We start from the raw sequence: 18,434 nt of genomic DNA, 5'->3' as shown, positions 1-18,434 counted from the left end.
AAGAATATCCTTGTTTGTTAGAATTTGTCCTTATTTGTAGGAATTACACACCTAGTGTATTTGAGGTGATATATTTCAGGAAAAAACAGTCTTTGTACTTTTCTTACAAGTTTGAAATTATTTCAAAATGAAAAAAATTGAAAAATGTTATAAAATGTATTTTCTCTATAATAATAAAGGCTGTCATTAAAAAAAAAAATCAACTCAGGAAAGCTTAAAGTTCATTTTCTTATATGGAGTTAAAAATCAAAGAACAGAACCCCATAAGAAAAGATCTATTTAAATAAGATGCTTTTTATAGAAATAGAAATTTAACTTCTAAATTGATTTCACATGATGTGTAAATGAAACCACTTATCTTATTTAGGAAATTTTTCATTTTATCAATTTTTTTTTTCATTTTTCCAGCTATTCAGTGTTTTTCTTAAAGGGAACAAGACTGTATTTGGGACAAAGAGATACTTAAAGTCCAAAGGGCCCTTTCTCTTCAGTGTTACTAAAAAAAACAAAAAAAATTTAAGCAAGTTATAGTAGAAGATCACAAAACTAATTTTAAAATATTTTTATATAGGCAAAAAACTATATTGCACTCTTATTACTTAATGTTTTCAGTTCTAATTAAACAAAGACCTACATTAATTTTCAACAACCTGTCTCAAGAATAGTTGGAGTAAGTATATACAGCTGTTTCCTCTTGAAATTTTATATAATTCCAGTATAGTAAGTATAAGAAGTCTTCTAATAATTGCTAAGGAGATTCTTAATTCTTCCATTTGCAGATCTACTAAATTCAAAGCTGAGTCAAGAAGAAACCTACAAGAGACTATTTCTCAAATTATTTAAATCTCTCTTGTAGCAAAATTTCCCTAGAAATTGAGAAACATTCACACAAAAGTTCTTATGTTTTTACCACAAGTTTATTTCTATTATCCCTTTCTCATTTTCTGGCATTGAGAACAATGAAAAAGTTATTTGCTGTTACCAGGTGGCTCAGTGGTAAAGAATTTGCCTGCCATGCAGGGGACCTGGGTTCAATCCCTGGGTTGTGAAGATCCCCTGGAGAAGGAGCCAGCTACTGATTCCAGTATTCTGGCCTGGAGAATTCCATGGACAGTTCATGGGGTCATAGAGAGTCAGACATCACTGAGTGATTTTCACTTTCATTCACATATGAAATTTTTTCATGTCAGTTAAAGCATTTTCCTGATTCCTAAAGTTAATGATACAACTTAGTATCTCTGAAGCATGCTTTTCTGTGTTTTTATTTGTCTTTGTTGCTGTGAATGGTCTTTCTCTAGTTGCAGTGAGCAGGGGCTACTCTTCATTGCACTGCATGGGCTTCTCATAGCGGTGGCATCTCTTGTTGCAGAACACAGGTTCTAGGCTCCTGGGCTTCAGTAGTTGTGGCTCACAGGCTCAGCAGTTGTGGCATACGGGCTAGTTGTTCCGTGACATGTGGGATCTTCCTGGACCAGAGGTTGAGCCCATGTCCCCTGCATTGGCAAGAGGATTCTCATCCACTGTACCACAAGGGTAGTTCTAAAGCATGTTTAATGTAGAGATGGGAAACTGAGTAATCCATACTATCCAAGTCACACGTGTTCCAAAAAAAGTTCAGAAAGTTGAATCATGGTGATGGAAATTGCACTTATATCTGAAATTTTAATAAGACTCCTTTCTGAAACTTTTTTCTTAATGATCCATCCATTTTCTTTAGGTTGTGCTTATTTAATGATTTTCCTTTTCAGAGTACCAACTGATGATTAACTAATTAACAAATGATAATCATATGAGCTCACATGAAATTTACTTGGGCTATTTTTTTGTAAGCTTGATTTGGTATCTAAATTCCAAAAGTCAGTTCTCATGGTTATGTGCATTAAAATGACATTCTAGGTGCCTCCTTCATGTAGGAGGTGCTCAAAAATAAGGTTTTTTAGAAAGGACCCTAGCGACCAGGAAACTTCAGTCCTAGTCCCAGATATGGAACTTTAGATGAATTTTAGATAAATCGGTTAACTTCTATTCTTTGGTTTTCATATTTATAAAGTGGAGATGATAATACTCTTATCTACCTGATGAAGATGTTTGCAATTAGATAATATATTGAAGCACTCTGGAATAATATCAGCTTACCTTTGTTTAGCAAGTCAGTTTTTCAGAATCTTATCCTTGGGATTAAAGTCATTGAAGGCACTTGTGTCTCCTCATTTAAAAGTCTCATACCTTAGGTATGCCTCAATACCTAAGGTGTTACTTCCTCTCCCCCAGGAAACATAGTGACAATTCTAGATTGTCACAATAGTAACAATTCTAGATTGTCACAATAGTAACTTGGAGTCATTAAGATTTTGACAAATCATACCAAAACAGTACTTCTATTGGTAATAGCTTGCTTGAAGCTTACTGGGAAAATTTGAATGATGTCAGATTTTCATTTGATATCCTAGAATACTGTAAGGATACTGTGCTGTATAAATCTAGAGGTAACTTTTATCAAGATCATTTAAAAAATTTAAAACATGATTTTAACTATCCTATGGAGGGAAATTTTGCTGAAAGAAATTAGAACTTTTCAGATTATCAGAATGTATCCTGTTTTTGTAACTCTAAATGAATGGTTTCATTATTCATAATTTGGCTTGTTGGGGGTTGGAGAAAAATTGTAAGACATTCTTAGAATAATTCAACACAAATTATACACATAGATAGATCCTGAGATGTTACAACAAATTTAAAAATATATAGATCAACATGATCCAAATGATTTCCAAGACATCGTTATGGTGGGTAAAAACAGCCATTTTACAGTGTATGCTGGATGGACGTCCATGCTGAGCTGGAAAAGCCTACTCTTTGTTTCCAAATCTGAAAGCTAGTCATCCAGAGCAGGGGGCCAGTCAACATCTACAGACTAGAAGGAAGAAAACAAGTCATTAACACATTATTGTTCTAGTAAGTATTTACTGGTAATGCTGTATATATTTAATAGTTTTAATATAATGCAACAGAGGAAACTGCATTGGAAGAAAACAGCCATAGAACATCACAATTTAACACTCTAAAATCCACTCCTAGGACTTGGGGTTCTTGGACTTGAGGTCTCTTCCTGAATTCACTGAGTATTTGGTTACTCACTCAGTTATTAATCATACTTTTTGATCAAAACAAGTTTAGAGTATATTTATAAACAAGTCAAGAGTATATTTAAATTTTTTAAATGTTATTTATGGAAAAATGAATGAATGCAGGGGGCAATACCAACCTTCCCTCAAAAGTCTCAGCAACTTTTAGTCTTCATTTTCCCATCCTGCATCTAACAGTACTACATTTAAAGTAGTCTTTATACTTATAATGTTAAATGTTAAATAAATGTTAATAAAGTAGTACGTTTAAAGTAGTCTTTATACTTACAATGTTGTTTGTAACTTAGCAACTAAATGTGAAATAAATCATTATGAAAGATCACCTGAAACTAGAAAAGGATTAGAAATTTTTGCATTCACATTAATAGAATTTTTGTTTCTTTTAATATTGAATTTATCTATCTCTACGCATCCTGGTTTGGCTCTTCTAGAACAAAACCTTGATCTTTTAAGTTATAATGGAATTACAGTAGCAGACTATTAGTCTCAACATAAAACATCATGTCCCAGGCATTAGAAGTATGAAATTGCCTTTTGCTTTAACTACCTAGAGGGCCTAATTTACAAGTTAAACAAACAAAAACTACAAAAAGCAAACAACAACAAAACTACGATGCCCACATTGTTTTTTAAGACCTAAAGTGTAAAACCTGAAATGACTTAGTTACTAAAAATTATTTTTTTAAGTTAATCTATGAGTCAATACAAGACTTGGGAATTTTTATTAGAAAAGCCCAAATAAGTATTGTGTGTATCTGTATCTTTTACAAATGCCAAGAAATACTTTGGTTTCATTTCAGAGAGTAGCCATAGACCAAACACCTATATATAAATTTATGGGTGGTTTTTCAAGCCTGAAAACCAAACATTACTGATCACAATATCTTGTATGTGTTGAGGGCAGGGGAAAGTAGGCATATTTATTGGGTTTTTCAAGTTCTACATGTGATTGCAGTGGACAGTCAAGGCTGAGAAACTCTGGCCTTTGGCTCTTTGACACTTCTAAGCTATCCTAAGAATTAAGGTCAAAGAAGATGAATGCATTTGGAATTTTCTTTAGGAGAAGATTGTCTTCCTGAAAATGACAGTCTTACTAAGAAGATTCCCTGCAACCCTCAAGGTGCTATCACTGGTTGTCCCACAGGAGGTGTATAAAATCTAACCTGAAAGAACTCAAGGGAAGTGCTGGTAAGGTAAAAATGCTCCAGTGATCATTTGATTACATGGCTATTTTCACACCACGTAATTATACCCACTTCTTTTCATTTATACTGAGATGACTCCCAAGTGCAAAAATTGCCCCCCTCCCTTTTATTGTGGGCTGGGGGGCTGTTTTTAATCAGATATTTACCGAAGTGCACAACTTGTGACTCAATACCTATTGGTGCTCAAGTGAGGAAAATATTTATGGAGAGTTTCCTAAAAGATCCGTTCATTCCATCCTTCTAATTAAGAATGTAATCTGATTTCAATTCAGATGATATGAACGGAGAATTTCTTTTATACCGTATCATAGAAGCCTTATGGGACTGCTTTTATTTCTAACCATTGACTCATCCAATTTTCTATCCCTACCTGTTTCTGAGTAGGCTGTCTTATTAAATTCTCTACAAGAGTCCAAAGGATATGTGAAGGGCACTGAAAACTTTCTTTTCTTGCATGGTTCAAGGGTCTCATGTCATATGTAAAGCACAGTTAGTCAATTAGCTATATATTTGTAAGAATCATAAACGAGACCATTTTCAAATATCTATTAAAGTGAACAGTACTATTTGGCTTAGTGCTTCAAGAGCATAATGTTGGCTGAATTCAGTGTGTAAACAGGCATTTCTACAATAAAATGGTTTACCTCAACATCCAGCTCAAGAATGTCTGCAGTCACGTCCATCAGAGAGCCAATGTTTGGCTTGGTTCTTCCAAAGTCTCCATGTACAAACTCTTTAATGTAGCTGAGGTTTATTTAAGGATAAAATGAAGATAGTCATGTAATACCAACTGTTAGGTGAGATTTGACAGGTTGGAGGGGAAATGACAAACAAAAGCAGAAATGCAACAGAAGGAAGTTTATTTCTGAGCTGTGATTGGGACGTATATCTTAGAAAATATAGCTATGGCAATAAATAAGCTATGGCAAACTGATTTCCTGCCAGTCTGGGAGCCGACACTGGGGCCTAGGGCCTATGTTTACACCAAACTTACCAAGAATCATGACTTTTCTTTTGGCTCATCTCCAAGCGCTGTAGCTTGAATATGGTTTTTTAAAATTAACTGTAGTTCAGTGCTTTAAAAAAAAGAACTTCAGCTGTTTTCTTTTTTGCCACAAATTCTGTCATCTTTTTGGTCTCATCATTTTTTAGTAATGACAGCAGATATCTGCCAAATGTTAGGTTTTCACAGGGTCACTCATAGTGACATTATTGATGGCTTCTCTTGTAACATGACCCAGTGACACAATAGCAATAGGATGGGAGACAATGTACATATTTAGACTTAATGAAGGTCCTTCAGAAGGATTCTAAATTCTAGTTGTTTGCAATTCTTACATGGTTAGCAATAGAACTAATTGTTTTGTGTGTGTATTTTTCTTATAGATTTTCAAATCTCAAAGTCAATGACTAATCCTAGAATTATTCAGATTACCTTAATACTCCTTACACAGAACTCGACTATAATCTTAACTGTGTTTTACCTGAGAGAGATGTTTTTGCCACCATTCAGTAAACACTCATTTAGCCTATGTTATCTATAAACCAGCACAACTCCAGCACAACTCCAGTACTCTTGCCTGGAAAATCCCATGGATGGAGGAGCCTGGTAGGCTGCAGTCCATGGGGTCGCTAAGAGTCAGACATGACTGAGCGACTTCACTTTCATTTTTCACTTTCATGCATTGGAGAAGGAAATGGCAACCCACTCCAGTATTCTTGCCTGGAGAATCCCAGGGATGGGGGAGCCTGGTGGGCTGCCGTCTATGAGCTTGCACAGAGTCGGACACGACTGAAGTGACTTAGTAGCAGCAGCAGTATAAAAATGTAATATAATTTGAATATAAAAGTTTATTCTCGGATGATAAATATAGAGTTAAAACCATAATATGATGATATTAAGTCTTCCTCACTTTCTGATAATTTGTTCACTGTACTTTCACCAAATATTTTGACTCAAACATAAGGTATATAGTTATCTAGTTAACTGTCTTCTTTGCTAAACTCATAATTGCTCAACTGTCCCCTTTCACTCACCTCTTTAGAGAGTGCTACTTCTGAGTAGCAATGATGAGGGAGGATGAGAAAAAGTCCCAGAATAACCAACTAAAAGGTCCATAATGGTTTTTATTCATAGCCAGAGGAATGAAGTATAACTCAAATGAACTAGTTTGGTATACTGAGCAATATACGAGAAAAATTCACATAATTCTGTGAATTAGGGAATCTAAAGTTTTACCATGTAATAATCTTCCTTGGCTAATGCCTTAGACTGGTTCTAAAAGTATGTTAGTGAGATTGAAAAGACATTGGCTTCTCCATAAGACCACTGCATTTCTTCTTAGCACATCAAAACAAATGCTAAAATTAGATGAAAATGTATGTCTTTTATATCTGTGATTTCTCTGAAATTCCACCAACAGTCCATCTACAATAAGCAAATGTGCTTCATGTCCCCTGGTCTAAATAGGTCATCACTTGATTGAAACTACAAAAATTTAGGAGATTTTCAGAGTAAATAACCTGTACCTATTTGGTCAATAACCTGTACCCAGCTTGGTCAGTCCTGGGGTGGAGTAGGGAAGGAGAAGGGGAGAGAAGATTGATGAAAAGGAGAGGCAGACTAATAACAGAAAGACAGTAAGAATGCTATTTGGTAATTAAAACTTGACATATTCCCCCCCTGTTATTATATCCAGTAAGTTATGTCATGAGTTTTATACCAATTAGAAGTTGTCATACTTCATGATATTCAATACAAAACAGCCTCAAACCAAGAAACAAATAAAAACTTGGAGCATTTCTGAAAAATAAACTAAGACGAAGGCAGTTCCCTGATATACTTTAACCCAGCAACTAAGATCTGATACAAGGACTTCCCTGGTGGCTCAGATGGTAAAGCGTTTGCCTATAATGTGGGAAACCTGAGTTCGATCCCTGGGTTGGGAAGATCCCCTGGAGAAGGAAATGGCAACCCACTCCAGTACTCTTGCCTGGAAAATCCCATGGATGGAGGAGCCTGGCAGGCTACAATCCATGGGGTTGCAAAGAGTCGGACACGACTGAGCAACTTCACCCACTCACTCACTCAAGATCTGATACAAAACCACACAAAGCAGGGTAGGCTACAAACAAATGATTTAAACTGGGACTATTCTCTTGTTCTGGGCCAGTGGCCAGATAAGTGAAGGTCTTCATGTGAAGTAGGGCCACTCCCATCCACCACCCCTGTTTAATAGTTTGGGGTAGAATGCTGAAAGGACCTAAATGTGGTCATGAATATGTGGCCTGCAAAATGTATAAAGGCATGAATCAATCAAAAGTGTTCCCTGAGCACTTACTATGCCCTCAGTACCTCAGCATTGTGTAAGACACTACACATTTTAAGGTTCACATTGAATTGGCTGCTGCCTCGTGATTTACAACGTCATTTTGAAAAACAAATTTAATAGGTCAATATACCTCAGATAGAAAAAAAGAAGATTCTTCTCCAACCCAAACCTTTCCTGAACAGTTTCAAGATAAGGTTGAACCCCTTTCCTAGGGAGGCATGAATTCTCCCAATAGGATTCTGGCAGGCTTAGTGCTACACAAGGGTGGAAGGATACGTTCCAGCTTGAGTCTTCAGGGAGAGGCGGAAATGGTGCTCGTCCACATAGCGTGTCTCCATGGAGTGAATTATGCGAGTTCTCACAGCCAGGGGCCTCCGGTGAAGGACCCGTAAAGGTGTTTTCTGGTCAATCTTTAAGTCCTAGAGAAGGATATGAGAACCATGTTTCAGCTTTCCTGCCCAGTGAAGCCTGTCTTGGCATCTCCTTTGTCATCCATGGCTCACTATAGATGTTTTCTTAAGGATCCCATCTATTACTATCAGGATAGAAACTAATACTGTAATAAATTGTATTCTCTAAGGTTCAAACTTTGTGGGGCTTCCTATAATCTAGTCCACAATTACTTATCTTCTGGGCCCCAGTACACTATTTAAAAACAAAAAAAGTATCACTGATTTGAAGTAAATGATACTCTTTTGCTCTAATATTGACAAATTGATTGGACCCTGGAGTGTTATCCTGCCCATTAAACAGAGATCTTCTAGAAGATAATGTTCTTACTTTTCTTCCCCCTAACCCAGCAGAGTGACCTAATAGCATTTCATACTGAGGTGAGAAATGGTGTCTACAGAAGACGGACATCAGCATCACTTGTGTGCCTGGGCAGTGCACCATGTTGTAGGAATAATAATATACCTATTCACAGGGTTATTTCTTTTTGTTCTACAAAAGGAAATATCTGGAAACTTAACAGCTGCATCACTGTCTAGGGTGGTGTTTCAGAATAATAATTACAAGTAAACCAGAACCTCTCAATATTTGTCAGCCCAGTTCAAGTTACTTGAGAATTACATTGCATGTTTTTTTTTTAGTTCGGTTTTTTAGGGACAAAGGCTTGGTTTTCTCACAATTAGAGATGTCCTTTTATGTCACAAGATATAAATAAAGAAATACAGGTTAAGATTGTAAAAGGCCAACTAATTCCCAGTTTTAAAAATAAATACTGGACATAACCAGCAATGTAGGTTCATAAGAACTTTGAATCCTCTGTAATTTCTTGTTGGAACAACTCCTTCCTGATTTATGTGATTAGTAAGTGCCTGAAGCCATGCTGAGAAAAAAGATTCTGTCTGGCCTCTCCTCTATCAAGTTCTCCACCAAGAAAGAAGAGCAGGTTCTGACAAAGACTACACTTGAAATGGTATGACTGCTTTCTTTTATCAGAGCAGTGAGTCAATGGCTCCTCCTAACTTTTGGTTTTTATGATTCTATAATTCTTTGATTTTAGAAGCACTTTGTTCGGATGAGATAAGTTGTCTCCATAAGGTCTAACGTTACTCTGGTCAAAAAGACCAAAAAAAAAAAAAAAAAAAGGACCAGGCTGAATTATTATAGAATCTATAAAGATATGGTCTCCACTTTAGGGCATAGAATCAGCTGAGCTTTAAAGGTGTGACTAGGTGAGGTGTGCCCTTCCCCTGTTTTCTTTACAAAGAGTCATTCCTGGGACTCTGACCCAGAAGCAGGCAATGGAGTTAACACTGAGCCAGAAGACACACCACTGCTTCCAACACAACACAGACTGACACACACTCGTGCATCTTTTTGGTCTCTTGGTTTTTTAGTGAACAAAATGAAACCACTTCATTTACTCCAACACTGTGCTCTGCTTCCCCATACTGCTGAATTTTTCAGAAACACACATAAATATACACAAGTGATTTCTTCCTTACACTAGGTTGCCCTGGATTTCCCTGGTGGTCCAGTGGTTGAGAATCTGCCTGCCAATGCACTGGACATGGGTTTGATACCTGGTCTGGGAAGATTCCACATGCCACGGGGCAGCTGGGCCCAGGACAGAACTACTGAACCCAAGCTTGAGAGCCTGTGTTCCACAACGGAAGAGGCCACCACAATGGGAAACCCGTGTACCACAACTAGAGAGCCCGTTTTCATCATGAAGGTCCAGCGCAGCCAAAACACACACACACACATAAAACTAGATTGCCCTTCAAAACAGAGGAGACAAAGAGTAAATCTGAAATGACTTTTTTTCAGAATGGGGCAGTGATCAGTTTTTATATTTTTGATGCCAATAGGAATATCTGAAAAACGTTTAACCCTAGCTCTTTAAGAAAATGATTAGATGTCAGTTGTCATCAGTCCACAGGGCTGTGGTCCATTAAAATAGACCTTTTCACTACTTAGTGTGTACCTATAACAATCATCTCTCAGCATTGTTTCTGAATTAGCTCTATGGCTACTCCCAAACTGTCAATCTATTGTTAAAATGGGTTTCTATTTTCCCCACAGCATTCTAAATGATATGTACACACGTCATGGAGTACAGGCTTAGAAATTTGTTTCACAATCTTAAAGAAATTTGTCTTAGTAAAACTATCATTCAAAAGACTCTCAATAATAGAGTCAAAAGCCAAAGGGCCTTAGATATGAAATCACCAGAAGCCAAGAAGTAGAGGGCCCACTGAGGATCATCTAGTCCACCCGTCATTTTATAGATGAACTTCTCTCAGTAGGTGAATGACATGTATGTTTTCACCAAAACACTCATTATTAAAATAAACACTATTCTGCACCTTGCTTTTCCCCCAAATGTTACAAGTCATAGATGTAGACCTACCTCTATCTTTTTTTCCCAACAGTTTTAGACATATATACATCATGTCTAAAACACAACACAAATTAAATGGGATCACATGTTGGTTTAGTTTTTTTTAAACAGTTGTATAATATTCCAACATGTTCTACCATTTCTTTATCAAAGGAAATTTACTTTGTTTACAGTTTTGTTGATTTTCTCACTCTGAACAAAGTCAACAAACGTCCTTGTGCACATACCCTTATACACTGAAGTTTTATTTCTTCAGGACAGATTGCCAATAGGGAAAGTACTGGGTAGACTGTTAAATTTTTTTATTTTCACAGTCACTGCCACATTGTTTTCCAGAAGGCTAAAACACTTATATTTCTATTGAAAATATAGGTAACTAGCCTTCTCCCTCCAACCAACAGGCATTCTTAGCCTCAGAAGAATAAAGCGATGTCTTATTGTTACTTCAGTCTAGAGGTGAAGTATCTTTTCAAATGATTCTTGGCCATTTGGAGTTGCCATTTTTTCAGCTGTCTGTTCAAATAATTTGTCCAGTTTTCTCTACTGGGTATTTGTGTTTTTCTTAAGTATAAATGCTATTTATGGTATTTCTTTTGCCATACAATTTTTTTGTACAGAGTCATACATATGTGTATATATAACCACACACTTATGTATTTGTCTAAATCACAATGTATCATCCTCTATATATTCTTTTATTATTATTATTATTTTAAATTTATTTATTTTTGGCTGTGCTGGGTCTTCATTGCCACACACGGGCTTTCTCTAGTTGTGGCGAGCAGGGGCTACTCTCTTGTTGAGGTGTGCAGGCTTCTACTTGCTGTGGCTTCTCTTGTTTTAGACCATGGCTCTAGAGTGCGTGGGCTCAGTAGTTGTAGCACACAGGCATAGTTGCCCGTGGCATATGGAAACTTCCCAAGTCAGGGATAAAACCCGTGCCCCTGCATTGACAGGCAGATTCCCAATCACTGGACCACCACAGAAGTCCTTTATATTCTTATAGCTTGTTTTTTTTTTTTCTGCTTTAGTATTCATCAGGAACATTTCCCTTTGTCAATGAATATTCATCTTCCATAAAATTTCTAACATCTGGCTAGTAATGGTCCATCATACCAGATAAGTCGTAAGATTAAACCAGTCCCTTCTAGATTTTTACAAAATATTGCCCATCTAAACAATGTTGTGATAACTACATATTTGTGCCCATTTATGCTCATTCCTTGCATGTGAAAGTCAGTTATCTTTACAGGAAGAGGTGGGGGCAGGTGGGAAGAAATACTCAACTGAACATGTAGATCCTCAAGAGCAACATCCTCATGTGAAGGAAAATCTAGCATGTGCCAAAACATCTGTGCCCTACATATATCACCCTGACATATTTATTTACAATATGTTTTTATCTGTGCAGTTAATCTGAGCACCAATTCTATTAGATAAATTCTGTTTTCTATTTCCTTTCTGCAGATGGTCAAATATAATAATAGCATTGTTGAGTGTTTTCTATATGCCAGATCCTATTGTAAGGGCTTTATATGACTAAACCTGTTTAATTCTTCTAACTAATTTTATCGATGAAGAAACTGAAACACAAAGAATCTAAGCAACTCATCCAAAGTCATACAACCAGGAAATGCAGAACCAAGATTTGTACCCAGGTTATCTGTTCTCGGAGTCAAGACTCCTAATCAATAGCAACACTGCATCTCAGACAGGTGAGATGAATTACTCAGTCATTTAAGATGTAAATGGCAAAGTCAGAATTTAGAACCAGGTTTAACAGTCCCCTGGTGGCTCAGTGGTAAAGAACCCGCCTGCCAATGCAGGACACATGGGTTCCATCCCTGAGTCGGGAAGATCACCTGGAGAAGGAAACAGCAACCCTCTCCAGGATTCTTGCCTGGGAAACGCAATGGACAGAGGAGCCTGGCAGGCTACAGCCAAGGGGTTGCAAAAGAGTTGGACATGATTTAGCAACTAAACAACAGCAACAACTCAAGAGTCCCCAAAGCCAGTGTGCTATGACTTGGAAATAAATGAGAAGACAAAATAGTCAGTAGAAAAATAAAAGAATTAGAGCACTGAACTACCTTTATGTCATCTAGGAATTCAATGTCCTTCCTCTGTATTGCTTTATTTGTCCATATTAAGGCACTGTAGGTCTTGGTCTTCTCCTCTTCACCTTCCTTCATATGTCCTATTGCCTCTCTAAACAAAAACAATAAAAGAAAGTTTGTCTGAGTTTATAAAATACAGATAAGCCTTGCCCCAAACTTCTCTTTCTTTAAAAATAGCTTTAGTGAGATATAATTTACATACAATTCCCCTGTTTAACTGAACGATTCAGTGATTTTTAGTACGTTTACAGAGCTGTGCAGCAATTACCACAATCTAATTTTAGAATACTTTAATCACCCCAAAAGAGAAACTCCACACCCAACTGCAATCACTTATTCCCCATTTCCCCCAGCCGTTGGCAACCACTAGTTGACTTTATATCTCTGTAGACATCCTTACTCTGAACATTTTATATAAAATGTGAATACTGTAAAATGTACAATATATGGTATTTGATGTCTGGCTTCTTCATAATGTTTTTAAGGTTCATCCACGTTGCCACATGTATCAGTACTTCAAAGTAAACTACTGATATTTTACCACTGATTTTCCACTGTATGGATATACCATTTTGTTTATCCACAGACATTTTGGTGGTTTCTACTTTTTTGCTATTGTGAGTAATGTGACCATAAGCATTCATGCAGAAGTCTCTGTGTGGATGTACATTTTCACTTCTCATGGGTATATGGCTAGAAGTGGAACTACTGGGTCATATGGTTACTCTATATTTAACCTTTTGAGAAACTGCCAAACTGTTTTCCCAAGTGGTACTAGTTACAATCCAACAGCGATGTATAACAGATCCAATTTCTCCACATTCTTGCCAATACTTGCTGTTTTCTGTCTTTTTTGTTAAGTGGGATCTCATTGTGGTTTTGATTTGCATTTCCCTAATGACTAATGATGCTGAACACTTTTTCATGTATTCACTGGCTATTTGTATATCCTCTTTGGAGAAATGTGCACTTAACATTCTCTCCATTTTTAATCGAGTTGTTTTCTTATTATTGAGTTGCAGGAGTTCTTTATATATTCTGGATACAAATCCCTTATCAGATAAATGATGTGCACCCAAAACTCCCCTTTTGAGACATCACCAGTGAGCCTACCCTTACCTTGTGACAAGCTGTAAGTCACGGACTTGGATTTTGTTAGATGAGTTATTAATTTTCTGTAGTATTAGAAAAAGAAAAACAATTAGCAACTCTAGTTCAGTTACAGAGTTGCAGAAACATGACAATTTCCATGTCATGAAGTGGTTTACCTGCTGAAGTTCCTTAATTTCTTGTGAAGTGAAATGTACTCTATGAGGATTCACCAGCTCAATTGCAAAGGGCCTTCCTGGCAGCACACACCCCGTCATGAAACAGAAACGTGTTGATGGAGTTAACATTTGGGCTAATGCAAGAGGGTTAGGAGGTGTGAAAAAACGAGTTGAGCTCTAGAGGACGGAAAGTTCAGTGACATGACTACATCTGGGGGAGGGAAGAATGTGTGAAAAGAAACAAGGGGTTTTCGGGGGGCTGCTAAACCCCAGTACAGGCAATATGTGAAAATGACTGCTTTCCCAAAAGTCCATGAACAAGCCTGTGTTAATTTACAAAATCACATCCAAACAGCCACTAACTGACTTGGTTACACTAATGTAATGCTGTCATGTGCAGCAAAGCCCAGGTATACCAAGTTGAAATACATTCTCCTAGACTAGTGAAATGAAAAGCTGAGATTCCATGAGAAGAAGGGACTATAAATCTAGAATAGTTCAGGATTCCTCTCATCATCTTTCTTGTAATGCAATAATATAAAATGAGAAAAATGAAGGCTAAGAGAGCAGGAACACCTTTTCAATGAAGATGTGCACTCTGAAAACTGTACTGGTACTGAAATGTTATTAAAAGGAACAATGAGTAATCAGACTTTTGGAAAAAATCAAGTACCTGTTTGTTAACGCACAATTGTAAAAGTCCCTTATAACCTATAGGTATGCAATATGATCCCTGTTAAAACATAATCATATAATTTACAAGGATAGCTCCAAAATCCACAAGGCTTCCTCTCATGGAGAAGCTCTGGGCTCTGCCAACTTTGACTGACTAAGTGACTACAGAAAACCTGCTGCCCGAAAAGGGTGATAATCTGAAAGTTAGTTCTAGTCAAGTGATGTCGCAATCTTACCATTTCCTAATGTTCTCACATCTACATCTTCTCTTCCAGAGGAAGAAAAATTAAAGCCTTTGGAAAGAAGATAAAGAAAAAAAAAATAAAATCAGCAACATAATAGTCCTAAAACTTTCATTCCCACCCTTGGTAGAAACCCAATTTGTCTTAATCTACAGGAGAATCCCAAGGAATAGTCATCATCACAACTCTAGTCCTAATCTCTACTGAAAATAACAATGATAATAATAAATACTATTTATTGAGTACTTGTTACATGTTAGACACTGAGCTAAAATTCTGCATACATTATTTCATTTATTCCTTACTGTAATCTTATGAGGTAAGTATTAAATGAAAGAACACCAAGCTTCTGAAAGGTTAAGTACTTTCCCCAAGGTAACACAGTTAAAGGGCAGAGGTCAAAGCCACATCTTTCTCATCATCCCATGCCACCATCCCACGGGAAAGCCAAAGGCAGAGCACTGTTTGGAGAAAGGCCCTGCTACCAAACTGGCTACAAACTTATGGTGAAAAATTTATCTTTCTTCTTTTTGTTAAAAGAAAACAAAATAAAAACAGTATTTGAGAATTAAACTCCATGAAAGGAAGGGAAAAGAAAGTGTTTGACTCTAAAACCAAATTCATTATATAAGCAAACTTAAGCTGGGGCCACAATAAAACTAGTATATATTTTAAGATAGATGGATCATCATAGACTAAAAGCTACAAATACTGGGGTGGGAAAGTGGAAATACGGAGCGGAGCAGAGGGTGGAGGGAGTGGTTCCAGGACAACTTTCTTAGATGCAGAATCAACTGATGATTTTATCAGAGCAAACATTACATACCTGCACACCTCCATCCCCAGTCCAACCTCAGGGAACTAGGGCCCTACAGTGACTGAGCCAAAACCTGTGGCTGATGGGGTGGAGGGAATGAACAGGACACAAAGAGGTAGATCTCCCCGTGACTCCTCAATCAGATCAGAAACCTCAAACTCATAAATAAGCCCATAAAGCTTCCCCCAAATTCCAGTCCATCAACAAGAAAAAATTATAGAAAAATAGGCTCTTGAGAAGCCCAAAGAAATATTAAATCCAGACTAAGGGAGAAAGGGTATTTATTACAGCTTTTAGAAAAAATGTTGCAAATTTGGACCCTACACTGAGAAATACTTTGGGGGTCAAACGTTAGAACTTTATTTGTATGCAATCATGAATAACAGAAGTTTAGGAGGGTTCACGGACAAGGCAATGGTACCCCACTCCAGTACTCTTGCCTGGAAAAACCCATGGACGGAGAAGCCTGGTAGGCTGCAGTCCATGGGGTCACTAAGAGTCGGAGATGACTGAGCGACTTCACTTTCACTTTTCACTTTCATGCATTGGAGAAGGAAATGGCAACCCACTCCAGTGTTCTTGCCTGGAGAATCCCAGGAATGGAGGAGCCTGGTGGGCTGCCATCTATGGGGTCACACAGAGTTGGACACGACTGAAGTGACTTAGCAGCAGCAGCAGCAGGGGGGTTCAGGATGGGGAACACATGTGCACCCATGGCTGACTCATGTCAATGTATGGCAAAAACTACTACAATATTGTAAAATAATTAGCCTCCAATTTAAAAAACAAACAAACAACAACTCATATTATGCCTTGCCTTATCCCCCAAATCCTGTGAGTTCTACCAACTTCTCAGTGGAACAGATATTTCAAACAACAACAAAACCAAGGACAAGAATGATCAGGAATGACAATGATCAGGAAAAACAAGGACAAGAATGATAAGGGGTTCAGAAGTCTGTAGTGACCCTCATACTTGGGGACAGACAGACAATGGGACTGAAGGATGAGCCGAGGTCAGATGATGATGGCCTCAGAATATCAAGTTATATAGTTTGGACTTCACCCTGTAGCTGTAGCATTGACCAGTTTTCAGCAGGCAACTGACATGACAAATATTTATTCAATAAGTGAAGTAATAAATGTATTGGGAAAACATTTCTTAGACACATTGGTTTTGAGAGTATATCAAAGTTTCACTTATTAACTAGAGAACTGGCAAGTAGAGAATATGACGTGCCAGTCTGAAGTGACTGAAAAACAAGTTTGTATCTCCCACTGAGGGGGAAGACCCTTTATAGAAGTAGTTAGGCTGCTTCATGCAATACTGGTTTATTTTCATAGAGCGTGAAGTGTAGAGGTACAACAGTCATAACCATCTTCCCAGAGCTGTCAGATGTGAATCACAGAAGTGACAAGTAATATATCTGAGAAGCACAAGTTTAGCAAACTGATGCTACTAATCAGGGATTTCAGACAACAAGGTTTTATTTCATGACAAGGAGCCAATTAGCACAGAGGCCCAGAGGTCTGCTTTTTCTCAAGTGCCTCTTTATAAATTTCCTAAACATACAATTACAGTTTGCTTTCTTCTCAGTTTGGGGACAACTTTTTTTCCTTCTCAAGTGGACTATAACAAGGAATCGCCTCATGAGAGACTGCAAGGGGGAAACATACAGGTGTTCCAGAGCCCCTCTATAGCCCTCTTGCTAATGGGGGATTCCTTGGAACCCAAAAAATCAGAACTAAATCTTGTATCTTCTTACAGAAGGGAAATAAGATGGCCCCAAAAAAGAGTTTAAAAGAGACTTTTCATGCTAACGCTTTATTTTCACTTCTTTGTAACTTGACTAAGTCTTATGAGATAACCAGTGTGTAAATATTAAATTAAGTAGGTAAAAGTTCATGGCAATAGCCCTGAGTCTTTACTGTTAAGATTTTGGAAAATGTTAGGTTGCTAGGTTACTTTCTTTTCCATTCAGTAAACAGTTCTTAAAGGCCTTTTAAAAAGGGCCCACCTACCTGATAGGCAACAAATTATAAAAGGGATATGGCTCTGAAGTGCTTCTCTTTCCTTTTGACAAGCAGAGAGCTGGACGGGACAGGGCATCTCATTTCGATCACTTGTCCGCCTTTACTAAAGCACATTTGTCTAAGGTTTGCCAGAGACAAAGATGGATGTCTAGCTGGTCTTTCAAAAAAGATGTTTTTTAATTATGCCACAAGACCTACTCCAAAGAGTATGATATACTTACTCACTGACTATGCTTTTTCCTGATATACAACATGATTTCCTCTGGTTGAAATCTTAGTCCCTTTCCTCTAAGTCTAATCCTGGGTGAAATCAGAAGGTTTTTTGCTCTTTTGACCTGAGAGCCTATTGAGACAAAGAAAGCAAATTCCTGACAGGGTCTGACTCAGCCCACAAACCTGGGCTTGTTAATACCTAAGAAATTAGAACAACAACACTACTATTAAGTCTTTGTGAAATAGTTGCTGTTGATCTATCTTCTCTAGGTCTGAATTCTATTCTAGGACATTTTAGCTATTAAGACAGAAGCCAGGCATTTGCCAGTGGTTACTCTTGAATAAACAATGGATATGGAAGCTGTGTTTTAATTTCCTCATATTCCCAGTAAGAGGCTGAGGCTAAGGTGTCCCAAGGTCAGAGTTTAAGTGCATTCATTGAAAGTAGTTTCAATTGTTTTGAATTTGCCCAGAAAAAGGCAGTAGTCTTGAGAGAACAGAGAAATCTTAGAGCAGCTTGGCTCAAATCCAGCC

General features: G+C 37.4%; 1 protein-coding gene across 5 annotated transcripts in view; it reads right to left on the bottom strand.

The window, feature by feature from the left end:
- Positions 1 to 884: 884 nt before the first annotated feature.
- Positions 885 to 18,434, bottom strand: part of PUS10 (pseudouridine synthase 10) — a 73,474-nt gene continuing 55,924 nt past the window's right edge. For 4 of the 5 annotated variants that reach the window (XM_065929234.1, XM_065929233.1, XM_065929235.1 and 1 more), the window contains exons 13-19: positions 14,831 to 14,887; positions 13,920 to 13,996; positions 13,771 to 13,826; positions 12,625 to 12,742; positions 7,960 to 8,102; positions 4,996 to 5,095; positions 885 to 2,914 (exon numbers count right to left, since the gene is read on the bottom strand). In XM_065929234.1, the coding sequence (XP_065785306.1) occupies positions 2,876 to 2,914; positions 4,996 to 5,095; positions 7,960 to 8,102; positions 12,625 to 12,742; positions 13,771 to 13,826; positions 13,920 to 13,996; positions 14,831 to 14,887 (590 nt within the window). In that variant the 3' untranslated portion in view covers positions 885 to 2,875. The remainder of the gene's footprint in view (positions 2,915 to 4,995; positions 5,096 to 7,959; positions 8,103 to 12,624; positions 12,743 to 13,770; positions 13,827 to 13,919; positions 13,997 to 14,830; positions 14,888 to 18,434) is intronic. The other variant, XM_065929237.1, reaches the window with a different exon arrangement.

Source organism: Muntiacus reevesi, chromosome 3 (assembly GCF_963930625.1).
Source record: "Muntiacus reevesi chromosome 3, mMunRee1.1, whole genome shotgun sequence".
In the NCBI taxonomy this organism is placed as follows: domain Eukaryota; kingdom Metazoa; phylum Chordata; class Mammalia; order Artiodactyla; family Cervidae; genus Muntiacus; species Muntiacus reevesi.
This window is presented reverse-complemented; position numbering and strand designations above follow the sequence as displayed.